This window comes from Jaculus jaculus, chromosome 19 (genome assembly GCF_020740685.1).
Source record: "Jaculus jaculus isolate mJacJac1 chromosome 19, mJacJac1.mat.Y.cur, whole genome shotgun sequence".
NCBI lineage: Eukaryota > Metazoa > Chordata > Mammalia > Rodentia > Dipodidae > Jaculus > Jaculus jaculus.
In genome coordinates, this window is record NC_059120.1 from 58,379,054 (window position 1) to 58,394,661 (window position 15,608).

The 15,608-nt window shown below is 49.0% G+C and overlaps 1 protein-coding gene across 2 annotated transcripts; it reads right to left on the reverse strand.

The window, feature by feature from the left end:
- Positions 1-434: 434 nt before the first annotated feature.
- Positions 435-12,336, reverse strand: Pmvk (phosphomevalonate kinase). 2 transcript variants are annotated; one of them, XM_004667227.2, is made up of 5 exons: positions 11,995-12,336; positions 8,425-8,488; positions 5,048-5,200; positions 1,893-2,022; positions 435-936 (listed from the first exon to the last, which is right to left on the reverse strand). In XM_004667227.2, exons 1-5 carry the CDS (start codon positions 12,087-12,089, stop codon positions 800-802), a joined length of 579 nt encoding a protein of 192 aa, XP_004667284.1. In that variant the 5' UTR covers positions 12,090-12,336; the 3' UTR covers positions 435-799. The 2 variants fall into 2 exon arrangements, with proteins under 2 accessions (XP_004667284.1, XP_044994372.1); XM_045138437.1 differs by lacking the exon at positions 8,425-8,488.
- Between the last annotated feature and the right edge of the window lie 3,272 nt (positions 12,337-15,608).

A 15,608-nucleotide genomic window follows, 5' to 3' on the forward strand; every position in this document is an offset into this window, starting at 1 on the left:
AAGCCCTGGCATGCCCATTCTCTCTCTCTCTCTTTTGGTTTTTCAAGGTAGGGTCTCGCTCTAGCCCAGGCTGACCTGGAATTCACTATGTATTCTCAGGCTGGCCTCTAACTTACCATGACCCTACCTCTGCCTCCTGAGTACTGGGATTAAAGTTGTATGCCACAATACCCAGCAACCATTCTTTCTCTCTATCTGCCTCTCTCTTTCTCTCTCTCTCTCAAGTAAATAAATTTTAAAAAATTTATTTTGTTTTTTTGAGGTAGGGTCTTGCTCTAGCCCAGGCTGACCTGGAATTCACTAGGTAGTCTCAGGGTAGCCTTGACCTCACAGTGATTCTCCTACCTCTGCCTCCCCAGTGCTGGAATTAAAGCATGTGCCACCACACTCAGCAGAGGAAAAAAAAAAAAAATACACACACACACACACACATATATATTTATACACATATATTTTTTTAAGTGAGGAAGTAGCCAGGCATGGGGGCTTATACCAGTAATCCCAGCATCCACCCAGGGGAGTGAGGCCACCACAGGCCAGCAGACCTGATCCACAAGGGTATGTCCCAGCCAAAGCACAGTTAATTCACCCTCATTTGCCCTCTAAGTGTCCTGAAGAGGCGGAGCACCCTCTCCAGAGAAGATGAGTGCCCGGGTGCCCAGAGGTTTCCTGACTTGTCCAACATCTGTCAGCACCCCAGTTCCAGCAGTCCCTTGGCCAGGACTGGAAACCCCACATCTGGCAGAGCCAGCATTAGCCCCAGTCCAGCAGGCTCTGATCCCCCTCTAGAGCCCGGCCATTAGAGTCTGGTGTGGATGAATTCCAGCAGGTTCTGTAGCTGGTCCTCCAGGCACTGCTCGTCTCCGTGGTTCTCGATGACCCAGTCAAAGCTCCCAAAGTTGTCCAGACCGCATTCGGACTCGGCGTCGTCCACCCCTGCGGATGACGAATGGCAGAGTGAGTCAGGCCCCAGCCCTCAGGGCAGGCAGCAAGCACCTACCCCTTGCCTCTCTCTCCTCTGCTGCCCAGACTTAAGCTCTGCCCACCTGGAGGGCACCTGCCCACCAGAGAAGTGCTATGATGCAGGTGCAGCAGTCCACCATCCGCTGAGCCCCTTGGTGTCCCTGCAGAGGTCACTCTTGCCTTATCACTGAAATGGGTCATCTCAAACTACAGACAAGCCTCTTAGCACTCAGGAGGCAGAAGTAGGAGGATCGCCATGAGTTCGAGGCCAGCCTGAGACTCCATAGTGAATTCCAGGTCAGCCTGACCTAGACTGAGACCCTACCTCAGAAAAATAAGTAAAACAAGAATGGGGGTTTGTCCAGCTTGCTTTCTGACTACTATCAAGTCCCTCCAGCTTGGAAAGCAGAAGGGAAGGGCCAGGGGGAGAGTGGAGTCCAACCAGATAGCCAGAGAAGTTAAGTGGCCCTGAAGACCTTGACCTTTCCAAACACCCTCTTCCAACCAACTCCTGAGCCCCAAACCTCGTATTATCCCCTAACACCTCACTTATTCACTCCAGATCTGCTGGGGAGCAAACAGGGTACCTGTGCCCTGCGTAAGAAAGGTGCCCTGTCAGGGTTGGAGAGATGGCTTAGCGGATAAGTCACTTGCCTGCAAAGCCAAAGGACCTTGGTTCGATTCCCCAGAACCCACATAAGCCAGATACACAATGGGGCACATGTATCTGGAGTTCATTTACAGGGCTAGAGGCCCTGGTGTGCCCATTCTCTCTCTCTTGCTCTCTCTACCTGCCTATTTCTATATCTCTCTCTCAAATAAATAAATAAAAACATTTAAAGAAAGGTGCCCTGTGTGTGGAGGGTGCCCAGCGTGCGCCCTGCACGTGGAGGGCAGACCTGTGAGCTGAGCCTTGAGGACAAACCTACCTGCAGTGAACACCCAGCCCCGCTGCTGGCGGCTCTGCTCGGAGGCCGCCACTCGGACGGTCTGTGTCAAGGCCCCATAGGCTTCCTGGAACCACTGGATGTCAGACACCCTTCGTGTGTCACTCACCAGCTGCAGAGGAAGGACGGAGATGGGTAACCAACAAGGTAGGGTGCCAAAGGGAGGATGTGGGCACGTTGGAAGCCAGAGCAAGGGGCTGGAGAGATGGCTTAGCAGTTAAGGCACATGCCTGCAAAGCCTAAGGACCCAGGTTCGATTCTCCAGGACCTCCCCCACCCCACATAAACCAGACACACCCGGTGGCACATGCGTCTGGAGTTCATTGGCAGGGGCTAGAGATCCTGGCATACCCATTGTCTCTCCCCCTCACTCTCTGTCTCAAATAAAATAATAGTATAATAATAATAAATAGAAGCCAGAGTCATGGTGCTAAAGGGGAATGGGGACACCTTAGCCTTTTTATTTTATTTTATTTTATTTTTTTGTTTTGTTTTGTTTTGTTTTTCGAGATAGGGTCTCACTCTAGCTCAGGCTGACCTGGAATTCACTATGTAGTCTCAGGGTGGCCTCAAACTCACAGCAATCCTCCTGCCTCTGCCTCCCGAGGGCTGGGATTAAAGGCGTGCGCCACGACTGGCTCAGGGGGGCACTTTAGAAGTGGTGGTATGTCACCTTCCAAGGCTCAGGGTCTAATGCGGAAGAGGTGGCAGAAAGAATGTAAGATCAAAGGAAGGGTAGGACTCCTTACAACGTGCTCCCTCCAGACACAAAATGGCCTGTATGTCCATGACCTCACAGTGCCTGACACTACCTACTCAAGACCCTCATAAGAGGAGGAAAAGATGATGACATCAAAATAAAAGAGAGACTGATTGAGATGGGGAGGGGATGTGATGAAGAATGGAGTTTCAAAGGGGAAAAGGGGGGAGGGAGGGCATTACCATGGGATATTTTTTATAATCATGGAAAATATTTTAAAAATTGAGAAAAAATAAAGTGAAAAAAAAAATAAAATAAAAGAAGTGGTGTGTGTGAGTGGCCACTATTCCCTGACTCGGTCACTCACTGAACAGACCCCTTGAACCTGTCACCTGCCAGGTGGCTCAACCACTCAGGTGCAGCTCTGAGCGTGCGAAGGCACCGCGCCCGTCGTCGAGGATAAAGCGGTAACAAGCCACCTTGCTGAAGCCACGGGACGGACCGTCTACACGAGCTTCCCAGACGACCGGGGGTGACGGCGACGGCGACGGCGAGTGGATCGCAACACCGTGAAACCGGGACCTCGCCTTCCCTCCTCGCCTGTCCCTCGCACCCCCTCCCTGCCCCGGAACACGACAGCCGCGCTGGCCCAGCCGCTCGGAAGACAAGGTTTGTCTTCCACCCCGTAACCAACCAGGCACGCACTCAACCCCTACTGGCCCTGTCCTCAGAATACACGCAAAACTGCCCCTTCTCAACTCCCTCGCAGCCTCTCTGCGCCCACGCCTGCCTTCCATCCAGCAGCTGGGGGAGCTTGTTCGCATCTCTTTGTTGTGTGTGTCTGGGTGTTGCCCGCGCACGCACACAGGGGAAGCTTGGAGGACACCCTCAGGGGCCATCCTCAGGAATATGCCATCCACTTTTTTCTTTGCAAGGTAGGGTCTCATTCCAGCCCAGGCTGACATGGAATTCGCTCTGTAGTATCAGGATGGCCTCGAACCCATGGTGATCCTCCTACCTCTGTTTCTCAAATGCTGGGATTAAAGGTGTGTGCTGCCACGCCTGGCCACACCTTCCACTTTTTAAAAAGAATATTTTTCTTTAATTATTTAATAGAGAGAGAATGGGCGCACCAGGGCCTCCAGCTGCTGCAAATGGACTCTATAGACACATGCACCTCCGTGTGCATCTGGCTTACTTGGGTCCTCAGGAATTGAACCTAGGTCCTTTGGTTTTGCAGGCAAGTGCTTTAATCACTAAGGCATTTCTCCAGCTCACCTTCCACTTTTTGAGACAAGGTCTCTTTCACTGGCCATGAACTTGCTGGCAAAACCCAGGGATTCGTGTGTCTCCACCTCACCAGCACCGTGATTACAAACATGCCACTGGGAGAAGCCTTCCTTTTCTTCTTTTTTTCACACGATTCTAGGAATAGGACTCAGATCCTCAAGGCAAGCACTCTGCTGACTGAACTGTCTGGCCCTTGTTTGTTTATTTGTTTGAACAGCATTCTCATGTAGCCCAGGCTAGACTTCAAGTCACTTTGTAGGTGTGGTTGACCTTGAATTTCCAATCCTCCTGTCATTGCTCCCCCAGTTCTAGGATTACAGGTAGACATCACCATGCCTGTAATTCCAGGTATAGATATCATTATTATTTATTTGTGTATTTATTTTGAGGGGAGGGCAGACAGAAAGAGAATGGGCACACTAGGGCCTTCAGCCACTGTACATAAAGTCCAGATCCATGTGCCCCCTTGTGCATGCCACTTAGGTGGGTACTGGAGAATCAAACCAGGGTCCTTAGGCTTTGTAGGCAAGTGCCTTAATTGCTAAGGCATTTGCCTGCAAAGCCTAAGGACACAAGTTTGACTCCCCAGGACCCATGTAAGCCAGATGTACAAGGTGGTGGTACATGCATCTGGAGTTTGTCTGCAGTGGCTGGAGGTCCTGGCACACCTATTCTCTCTTCCTTTCTCTGCCTAAAATAAATAAAAATAAAATACTAAAAAACTAAAATAAATAAATACATTTATTTATTTGCAAGCAGAGAGAGATAAAGTGAAGAAGGACAGATAGAGAGAATGGGTACACCAGAGCCTCTAGCTGCTGCAAACAAACTCCAAAGGCATGCACCACTGTGTATCTAGCTTTATGTAGGTTCTGGGGAACTGAACTCAGATCCTTAGGTGTTGCAGGCAAGCGCCTTAACTGCTAAGGCATCTCTCCAGCCCGCTGACTTATATTTTATAAAAGCCTGCTCTGGCTACTAAGTAAGAATGGTTCACAAGAGGCAAGAGGCAGACACAGGGATCAGTGTGGGGACTCCTGAGATGTGGGGTGAAGTGCCGGGGATTTGGCCAAGAAACACAAGAGATGGGCACAGGAGAGGTCTGGGGAGACAACAGATTTCCCCCATGCCATGATGGGACTCTTACCCAGACAGGCTGGGACACGCCTTCCACAATCTTTCTGCAGAAGAAACCAGGGTCAGCCTGTCTCTTCTCCTCCCCCCAGCGGATCATGTCCCTCCGATAGGCCTCCTTGTAGGTGCTGGCGTCCAACAGTCTATGGAAGTCCAGGCCGTGTTCCTGCCCAAAGCACAGCCCATCAATAGCACAGTCTTTCCCCGGGCCAGCCCCTCACCTGTCAGGCTGCACAGGCACCAGCAAGCTAGGTTCTTCTTTTTTTTCTCCAAAGCAGCCAAAACCAGCTCACCCATTTATTTGATTGAAAACATTAAGGAGGACAACAAAATGAAACAATTTTTAATAAAATTCCTATATAAAACTCAAGTCACAGGGCAAGTACTTGGCTGCCTTTCCCATGTCATTGAGGATTTTGGAGAATCAGCAGTAGTTTTCCTGGATCTTGCCAGTACTCAGTCCAAGTGCTGCCAAAGCAAGCACACAAGCTAGGTTCTCAAAAGTGTGCGTTAGAGGGAGAGACCCAAGCCTCTCAAAGCTGGAAGAAAGGTCTTAGGATAATTCCCAGAAATTGTTTAAATGTGTGGTGTGGTTTTTCTTTTTACCTTCTCAATTATTTCTGGTTTAAACTCATCTTGACATTAGTTTGTATCCCCTGTGTATAGGCTGAGCCATCAGCCAAACGGGAACCCTTTAATCAGGAGGGGCTATCCTAACCTTCCAGGAAGCTTACTTTTTATTTTATTTATTTATTTGAGAGGGAGAAAGATTCAGGGAGAGGGACAGAAAGAGAGAGAATGGGCATGCCAGGGCCTCCAGCCATTGCAAACAAACTCCAAATGCATGTGCCCCTTTATGCATCTGGCTTGCATGGGTCCTGGAGAATTGAACTGGGATTCTTTGGCTTTGCAGGCAAACACCTTAACCAGTAAGCTATCTCTCCAGCCCAACTTTTTTTTTTTTTAATAGCATTTAGGCATTCAAATATTTAATTTATTTATTTGAGAGAGGGAGAGACAGAGAAAGAGGCAGACAGAATGAGAGAAAATGGGTGTGCCAGGGCCTTCAGCTGATGCAAACAAACTCCAGATGCATGTGCCACCTTGTGCATCTGGCTTATGTGGGTCCTGGAGAATCGAACCAGGATCCTTTGGCTTTGCAGGCAAGCACCTTAGCCACTAAGCCATCTCTCCAGCCCAGAAGCTACTTTTATTTGAGAGAGAAAGAAAGAGGAAGACACAGAGAGAATGGGCAGCCAGGGCCTCCTGCCACTGTAAACAAGTTCCAGACAAGTGGGTCCCATTGCGCATTGGCTTTATGTGGGTACTGGGGAATGGAACCTAGTCCATCGGGCTTTGCAAGTGAGTTTCTTCAACTGCTGAAACATTACCCCCCCCACTCCCACACACCAAAGAGCGACTCTCAGGCCTGCCTTACTGTTCTGCAGAAACACTGAGAAGCAGCCCAGGGTCCACCCAGAGGACCTGGAACAGGGCGTCTGGGAAACCCCGCCCAGCTCGCGCTCCTCCCTGGACTGTCAGCCCCGCCCGCTTCCGCGCTAGTCAGAGGAGAGAGAGGTCAGTGGCTCCTTGCGAACTGGTTTCCCTCCAGGAGCATCATGGCCCACTGGTCAGTCATGCTTGTCATCGTGGTATATTTATTGATTTTTGTCTTGTTTTGTTTTTGAGATAGGGCCTCTAGCCCAGGCTGACCTGGAATTCACTATGTAGCCTCAGGATGGCCTCAAACTCACAGTGATCCTCCTACCTCTGCCTCCTGAGTGCTGGGATTAAAGGCATGAGCCACCATTCCCAGCTATTTATTGTTTTTTTTTTTGTTTGTTTGTTTGTTTGTTTTGTTTTTCGAGGTAGGGTTTTCTAGCTCAGGCTGACCTGGAATTAACTATGTAGTCTCAGGGTGGCCTCAAACTCATGGCAACCTCCTGCCTTTGCCTCCTGAGTGCTGGGATTAAAGGCATGTGCCACCATGCCCAGCTATTTATTGATTTTTAATACTTTATTCATTTGAGATAGAGAGAAAGAGAACATGGGTTTGATTCCTCAGTACCTACATAAAGCCAGATGCACAAGATAGTGCATGCATCTGGAGTTTATTAGCAGTTTATTAGCTAGAGGCCCTGATATACCTATTCTGTCTGTCTCCTTCTCCTCTCTCTAATAAATAAATAAATAAAAATTTTAAATAGGCTAGCCTGAGACTACAGAGTGAATTCCAGGTTAGCCTGGGCTACAATGAAACTCTACTTCAAAAAAACAAAAGATACTTACCTGTGAAGCCTAAGCACCCAGGTTCGATTCTCCAGGTCCTACGTAAACCAGATGCACAAGGTGGAGCAAGCGTATGGAGTTCATATGCAGTGGCTAGAGACCCTGGAGTGTTCATTCTCCCTCTCTCAATCTCTCTTTTCCTCCCTCTCTCTGTCTCTAATAGCTAAATAAACAACTTTTTAAAACTTATAAAAAAAAAAAAAAGGGGGCTGGAGAAATGGCTTAGTGGTTAAGGCGTTTGCCTGTAAAGCCAAAAGACCCAGGTTCAATTCCCTAGGACTCATGTAAGCCAGATGCACAAGGGGGCAGACACATCTGGAATTTATTTGTAGTGGCTGGAGGTATTGGTGCACCCATTCTCTCTCTCTCTTTCCTTGCCTATTTCTCTCTCTCAAATAAATAAAGAAAAATAAATTCTTTTTAAACTTTAAAAAAAAAAAAGGGCTAGAGAGATGACTTAGTAGTTAAGGTGATTGCCTGCAAAGCCAAAGGACCCAGGTTCGATTCCCTAGGACCCATGTAAGGCAGATGCACGTGGTGGCAAATGCAACTGAAGTTCATTTGCAGTGGCTGGAGACCCTGGCATACTCATTCTCTATTTGCCTCTCTCTCTCTCTCTCTAATAAATAAATAAATAAATAAAAATTTAAATATATATATATATATATATGTGTGTGTGTGTGTATTTTCTGTACAATGTACCCAGCCTCATAACATTTTGTTATAGCAATACAAAAAAGACTAATGAGACAGCTACATATTGTTCTATATCTTGGTTTCTTTTCTATCTTGTTTTTTTTGTTGTTGTTGTTTTGTTTTGTTTTTGTTTGTTTTTCAAGGTAGGGTCTCTCTCTAGCCCTGGCTGATCTGGAATTCACTATGACTATGTCGTCTCAGGCTGGCCTTGACCTCATGGTGATCCTCCTACCTCTGCCTCCTGAGTGCTGGGATTAAAGGCGTGCGCCACCACGCCTGGCCCCTGGTCACCTTCTTTATGCCACCATTTGTCTGTTGAGATAGAGCCTCACGGTCCCCGAGTCCAGGCCAGTCATTCAAGAAGCTCCAGAGCCCAGGAGCTGGCTCTGCCCAGCCTCCACCTACCTGAGCATACTGTTCCTTCAGTGGACCAGAGAGGCGGAGGACAGCACAGGTGTTAGCGCCAAGTCTATGGGGCAGGGAGATAAGAACCCAATTAACCTTGAGTTTCTAGAGCTTCTAGCTCTAGAAGAATCCAGCAGACTGCACTGAACCCACGTTTCTACTGAGGGAATCTCTGCAACTCTGACAGGCCTCAACTGATGCTCTTTGTTCATTTTATAAAATAGGGATATCAGGACTGGAGAGATGGCTTAGTGGTTAAGGCACTTGCCTGTAAAGCCAAAGGACCCAGGTTCAATTCCCCAGGAGCCACGTAAAGCCAGATGCACAAGGTGGTACATGCGTCTGGAGTTCCGTTTGCAGTGGCTGGAAGCCCTGGAGCATCCATTCTCTCCCTTTCTGTCAGCCACTCTCTCTCTCAAATAAAAGTTAATAAATGGTGCTTGAGGGATGGCTTAGCAATTAAGGCTTCTGCCTGTGAAGCCAAAGCACACAGGTTCAATCCCCCAGTACACACGTAAACCAGATGTACAAGGTGGTGCATGCGTCTGGAGTTCATTTGCAGTGGCTAGAGGCCCTGGTGCACCCATTCATTCTCTCTTTCTCACTCACTCTCTCTTTCTGTCTCAAATAAATAAAAATATTTTTTAATTAATGAATAAAATCTTTTTTTTAATGGAATATCAGCTTCTGTTCCACCTCCCACACAAGATTATTATGAAATTCAAAGTCATACAGAGAAGCCCTGAAACTTAACAAGTAGAATTTATGATCATTGCTTGGGAAAGCGCCAGGCCTGGCAATGTTCTCGCTGGGTTGGGTTACTGCTGGGACCCTGAACTCATTCTCTCACAGCCAAGGAGACCTCGGCCTCAACTCACTTAGTCACCACAACATAAATCATTCATCCCTCAGTTATTCAGTGTACTTAGCCAACCACTTATTGGATATTATACTTGAATCCCAGTGATATGAATGTAAGTACGATGTGTGATTTCTGCCCGGCCTCCACATGCTCACAGATGCTCTGAAGCATTTGAATGGCAAGATTAAATAAATTTTATTTATTTGAGAGGGAGAGAGAAAGAGGCATTTGTATATATATATAAAGAGAGAGAGAGAGAGAGAGAGAGAGGAGAGAGAGAGAGAGAGAGAGAATAGGTGCGCCAGGGCCACCAGCCACAGCAAACGAACTCCAGATGCTTGTGCCACTTTGTGCACCTGGCTTACATGGGTCCTAGGGTATGGAACCTGAGTCCTTCGGCTTTGCAGGCAAGTGCCTTAACCACTAAGCCATCTCTCCAGCCTGCGATAAAGTTCTTTTTGTTATTTTTAAGATTTATTTTTATTTATTTAACAGAAAAAGAGGGACAGAGAGAGAATGGGTACGCCAGGGCCTCCAGCCACTAAAAATGAACTCCAGATGAGTGCGACTCCTTGTGCATCTGGCTAACGTGGGTCCTAGGGAATGGAACCTGGGTCCTTTGGCTTTGCAGGCAAACGCCTTAATCACTAAGCCATCCCTCCAGCCTTATTTATTTATTTATTTATCTATTAGAGAAAGGGAGAGAGAGAGAAAGACAGTGATAGCCTCCAGCCACTGCAAATGAACTCTAGATGCATGCGCCACCACGTAAATCTGGCTGACATGGGACCTGGAGAATCGAACCTGGGTGGTCAGGCTTTGCAGGCATGTGCCTTAACTGCTAAGCCATCCCGTCAGCCCCTGAGATAAGGTTTTTATATCCATGCTTTGGATGAGGAACTGAAGTTGAGTGAGAACTGACTCAAAGCAACACTGTCAGTAATGAAACTGGCAAAATAAGTATTTAAAAACAAAACAACAACAACAAAAATGGAGCTGGAGAGATGGCTTAGCAGTTAAGGCACTTGCTAGGAAAGTCAAAGGACCCAGGTTCAATCGCCCAGTACTCATGCAAAGCCAGATGCACGCTTCTGGAGTTCCTTTGCAGTGGCAAAAGGCCCTGGAGGATCCTTTCTCTTTCTCTCTGCTTGCAAATAAATACAGAAAAAATAATTGTAAAAGAAAAAAAAAAAAGGGCTGGGCGTGGTGGCAGTTGCCTTTAATCCCAGCACTGGGGAGGCCGAGATAGGAGGCTGGCCATGAGTTAGAGGCCAACCTGAGACTACATAGTGAATGCCAGGCCAGCTTGGACTAGACTGAGACCCTAACTTGAAAAACCAAAAGAAAAGAAAGAGGGGGAGGGAGAGAAGGGGCTGGATGAAAGGTAGCATTTGTGGAAGACAGTGACCTCAAACAGGAAGAACTCTGCCCCTAGCGCCAACGAAAGCTGAATATGAATCCTGCATTTGTTACTTTGTCACCCTGGCAAATGTTTATATATTTTTTTTAATTTTTATTTATTTGCAAGGAGAGAGAGAGAATATGGCCATGTCAGGGCCTCCACCCGCTGCAAAGGAACTCCAGATGCATGCACCACTGTGTGCATCAGGATTTATGTAGGTACTGGATAATCAAACCCAGGTTGCTAGGTTTTGCAGGCAAGTGCCTTAATAACGGAGCCATCTCTCTAGCTCTTAATTCTTTTTCAAAAAGACAAGATCTGGACTCAAGAGATGACTCCGTGGTTAAGGCGCTTGCCTGCAAAGCCTACGGATCCATGTTCAACTCTACAGATCCCACATAAAAGCCAGACACACCAAAGTGAGGCAAGCACAAGGTCTCATGTGTCCACTAGGTGGCACAAGCTTTTGGAGTTTGATTTTAGTGGCTGAGGCCCTGGCATGCCAATTCTCTCTCTTAAAAGAATCCTTTTTGTCAGGAGTGGTGGTGCATGCCTTTAATCCCAGCACTCTGGAGGCAGAGGTAGGAGGATCACCGTGAGTTTCGAGGCCACTCTGAGACTACATAGTGAATTCCAGGTCAGCCTGGGTCAGGGTGAGACCCAACATTGAAAAAAAAAATTTAATGAAAATAAGAGACAAGATCTCATTATATCGTCCAACCTGGCCTTATACTCTTGGGCTCAAGTGATCCTCCTCCGCCAGCCTTGTAGCTGGGAAGACTCACAGGGAGCTCTATTTCTGCATCTGTAAGATGGAGATGCCAATCATATCACACAGCACCTAACAAGAGGACAGGAGGGTTCAGTGAGATAACACGGGCTCCGCCCTTGGCATAAAGAGTTAATAAACCCCTGCTACAGGCAGTGTGCTGCGTACAGCGTGGAATCTGACCCCGCTCAAGGTTGTGGGCTTAGGGGAAGCCCCTTACCTACAACTTTTACCTCACGACACTACTGTGAACATAGGAATGGCACATCGAAGGTGGCTTGGTAGCTTCAAGGTCTTGATGTTTCTTGAAGAGAGATCTACAGTTTCGGGGTTCTGATAGAGTTAGTCGCCTGTTTTTTGTTTCTTTGTTTTTTTCTTCTGAACAGGACATGACATGTGTCTTCCCCCACCTCCTACCCCAAGTGCTCTTCCTGCCCCAAGAGGACAAGTGGTCCAAAGCTCACTCCATCACACCCATCGCTGGACGCGAGGAGATGCCGGTCCTCCTCCTCCCCCCGCCCTCGGCCCCGCTGTCACCTGCTCTGCAGCGCCTCGGTCACGAAGTCCTTCCCGGATTTCCTCTTCCCGCTGAACAGCAGCACCAGCCTCGGGGCGTCTCCAAGCGGAGCCATGCGGTCACCACGCTTCCCGGCACCTCCGCTCCCCACCCCAAAAGCCTGCGCTCGGGGACCTCGCCAACTGGGTCGCCCGGGGCGGAGTGGACGGCGCGACCCACGGGAGGGATCCCGCCCTCGGCCCCAGAGCCGCAGGGAGGAGCTGCGGCCGCCCGCGACGCTTCGGAGCTCCGAGCCCGAGAGGAAAGGATGCGGCCGAGGGGCGACGAAAGAAACGCGAAAGAGAAAGGAAGCCCCCTTCCCAGTGGTCCCTAAGGAGGTTCCCCCCCCAAGAACGCATTAGAACAGTCCTGCCCCGCCCATGACATGACGTCACGGCCCCGCCTCCTCGGCCGACACCGGCAGACCTGGTGGACGCAACCACTTTTCTCCGTGGGGGAAGGGGTGTCTTCTTAAAGTCACCCTCCCTGCGCACAGACCTGGAAACTTTTTTTTTTCTTTCTTTCTTTATTTTTTTTTAGAAATAAAACAGTAACCTTGAAGGCATTTTCGTTTTGTATGGTCTAAAGCAAGTCTGTACTTTCCCCCACAAGGGAAAATGTGTCTTTCTGAAGCAGTAACCAGGCGATGACATGATGGGGTGTGTTCCATGGCATCATACGGTGGGAGGGGCTGACTCACGCTGCTTTATTGTTAAATGGATTTCAAAACCGAAAATGCCGCTATGATCTGACCCACCAAGAAGTCACCCCTTTCAGCCCCGTCGTCCTCTCCAAAGGACGGCTGGACACCATGAACGGTGTAACAGCAGTGTAGGTTAAAAGGAGGCTTTGAGCCAGGCCGGGTGTCACACGCCTTTAATCCCAGAGGCAGAGGCAGGGACGATTTAGTGAATTCCAGGTCAGCCTGGGCTAGAAGGAGATCCTACCTCGAAAATCCAAAAGGAAGGAAGGAAGGAAAGGAAGGAGAGAGGGAGGCTTTAATGCCAGCCAGCCTGAACAAAATTACCCAGTTTCATCCAATCCCAACTGGTAATTGGGAAGCAGAATTAGGAGTGTTCTGACCTTTATATTTTTGTTTGTTTGCTTGTTCGTTTTTCGAGGTAGGGTCTCCCTCTAGCCCAGACTGACCTGGAATTCACCATGTCGTTTCAAGGTGGCCTTGAACACGTGGCGATCCTCCTACTGCTGCCTCCCGAGTGCTGGGATTAAAGGCGTGTGATGACCCCCATTTTTGTGTAGCTATGACTTGCCGTCCTACGTGGTTTTCTATGCTTGTCAGAACAGAGCCTGCAACCTACTACAGGCTATGAAGTCTTGTAAAGACTAAAAATGGAGAAACCATTATTCCCCTGACTGTTGAAAAGAGATAGAAAAAAGCACGGAGCTGGGCGTGGTGGTGCACTCCTTTAATCCCAACACTAGGGAGGCAGAGGTAGGAGGATCGCCGTGAATTCCAGGTCAGCCTGGATCAGGGTGAGACCCTACCTTGAAAGAAAAAAAGAAAGAAAATAGCATGAGATGTTGAAGGGAGGCCTGCAGTGGCCTGTGGTTCAAATGTTGCCTAGGGCCACTGCTACTATGATGTGACTTTAGGCATGTCACAGAGCCTCAGATGAGACCCAGCACGTTCACAAGTCACCTAATCTCAATCTCTCTCTCTTTTTCCCCCTCTGGTAGTCTTACTTCCTTCAAAGTCTATTTCTCAGTGAGATACAAGGCCCAGAAATGTCTTGGCAAGCTAATGGCACTGTATAGATGTCAGGAGAGCTCCAGTCACTATGCCTGTACTGGTCTTTCCTTACAAAGCTGTAAGAAGGGTGACAGCTGACAGCCACCTTTGAGTTGAGAAGGCTTTAATGGCCACCCTATTAAAGCCTCAGGCTCTCTAGCACTTTCCTCTCCACCCAGTATGTGGCTTCAGGTTTCTGCCTGTCCTTCCTTGTCTAGATCACCTGTCCCTTTGACTCTGAACCAGAGCTCAGTAATGACCTCAAGAAATGACTGACCTCACTTATCTGGGTGCCTCCCCTGGAGGAACGGCGATCAATGAAGGTCAGTGTCCTGAGCTGGTAAAAACTTACTAAGTGGCCCAGCCCCTGAGGTATGAAGGGAAGGGGGAGGCGGGTGGCACAGGCCCATGCAACTTGGGGAGGGCCGAAATGATGACCTCCTAGTTGGCCAATCCTTTCCCAAAGCCCACATTCTGCAAAACAGAGCCCAGTACCTCCCACTCACCCCACCCCACTAAACCAGCTTTGGCCTTCCTTCTTTCCTGGTATTGTGTGAGGGCACAGGCATCCACTTGGCAAGAGGCTAGGAGGCCAAGTGACCTTGACTCCTCCCTCTCCTGCCCCCATCCATGCAGGCAGGTCGATACTAACTCCTGGCCCAGGCCAGTCCCCAGCCTCCCAGGAAATCCCCCCTCCACCACCACAGCTGAATCCTCCTGGCCACCTGTGATTTTCCACCTCCCCATCCAACCTCCCTGCACCAGTGTGCATCTTCCCACAAGTGCCTCTGGCTTCCAGTGCCTTCCGTGGATGCCACTTCCGCTCTTTTCCCATAGTACAGGGCCCCCAGGCGTGTTTCTGAGTCATCTGCCTCAGGCTGTCCCTGCCTTCCTTCAGCTCACCTTTGCCTCTCCTGAAACCATCTCCCCAGTCCCCGAGATCCCACTGCCCTCACGCTCTACCTCAGAGGCCTCCCCTCCAGGTCCTCTCCACCCTTCCCGGCACCATTATGCGAGACTGTGAGCACTCTGCTTGTGTTAAACTTGGGTAGTTAGCCTGAGGGGCAAGGATTGGAAGCTGTGGCACCCAGCACAGCCTTGAAACAGAGGAGGTCCTGCTACGGGCTTGGAACCCAGTGCCCTCTGCTCCCAGGTCAACAGCCCCAGGAGCTCTCCATTTCACCCTAGAAGTTCCGAAAAATTAAAACTCGGGCTGGAGAAATGGCCCAGCAGTTAAGGCACTTGCCTACAATGCCTAACAACCCAGGTTCGATTCCCCAGTACCCACATAAAGCCAGATGACAGAGTGGTGCATGCGTCTGAGTTCATTCACAGTGGCTAGATGCCCCGATGTGCCCATTGTCTCTTTTCTCTCTTTCTCCTCTCAAATAAATAATAAATATATCAACCACCATTTCGATAGCATAGTTGGCTTTCTTTTCTTATTTTTTATTTATTTACTTCTTTGACAGAGAAAGAGGGAGAGAGAGAGAATGGGCACACCAGGGCCTCCAGCCACTGCAAACGAACTCCAGATGCGTGCGCCCCTTGTGCATTTGGCTAACGTGGGTCCTGGGGAATCGAACCAGGGTCCTTTGGCTTTGCAGGCAAATGCCTTAATCGCTAAGCCATCCCTCCAGCCCCATAGTTGGTTTTCTATACCAGTGGGTTCTACAACAGTGGAGCCAGTCAGCAGCACAGCAAAACATCTAAAAAGTGAAGCATGATGGCGCCCACCTTTAATTCCAGCACTCGGAATGCAGAAGCAGGAAGATCTTGATTTCCAAGACAGCTAACACTACACAGTAAGATGTGTCTCAAAAACAGAACAAGAGAGTTTGATCG

Coding starts and splice junctions, on each gene's coding strand:
- Pmvk (XM_004667227.2), bottom strand. CDS start 12,089: ATGGCTCCGCTTGGAGACGCCCCGAGGCTGGTGCTGCTGTTCAGCGGG. Junction 2,023..5,047: donor GCGTGTCCCAGCCTGTCTGG/GTAAGAGTCCCA, acceptor CTTCCTCTGCAG/CTGGTGAGTGACACACGAAG. Junction 937..1,892: donor GGGCTGGGTGTTCACTGCAG/GTAGGTTTGTCC, acceptor CGTCATCCGCAG/GGGTGGACGACGCCGAGTCC.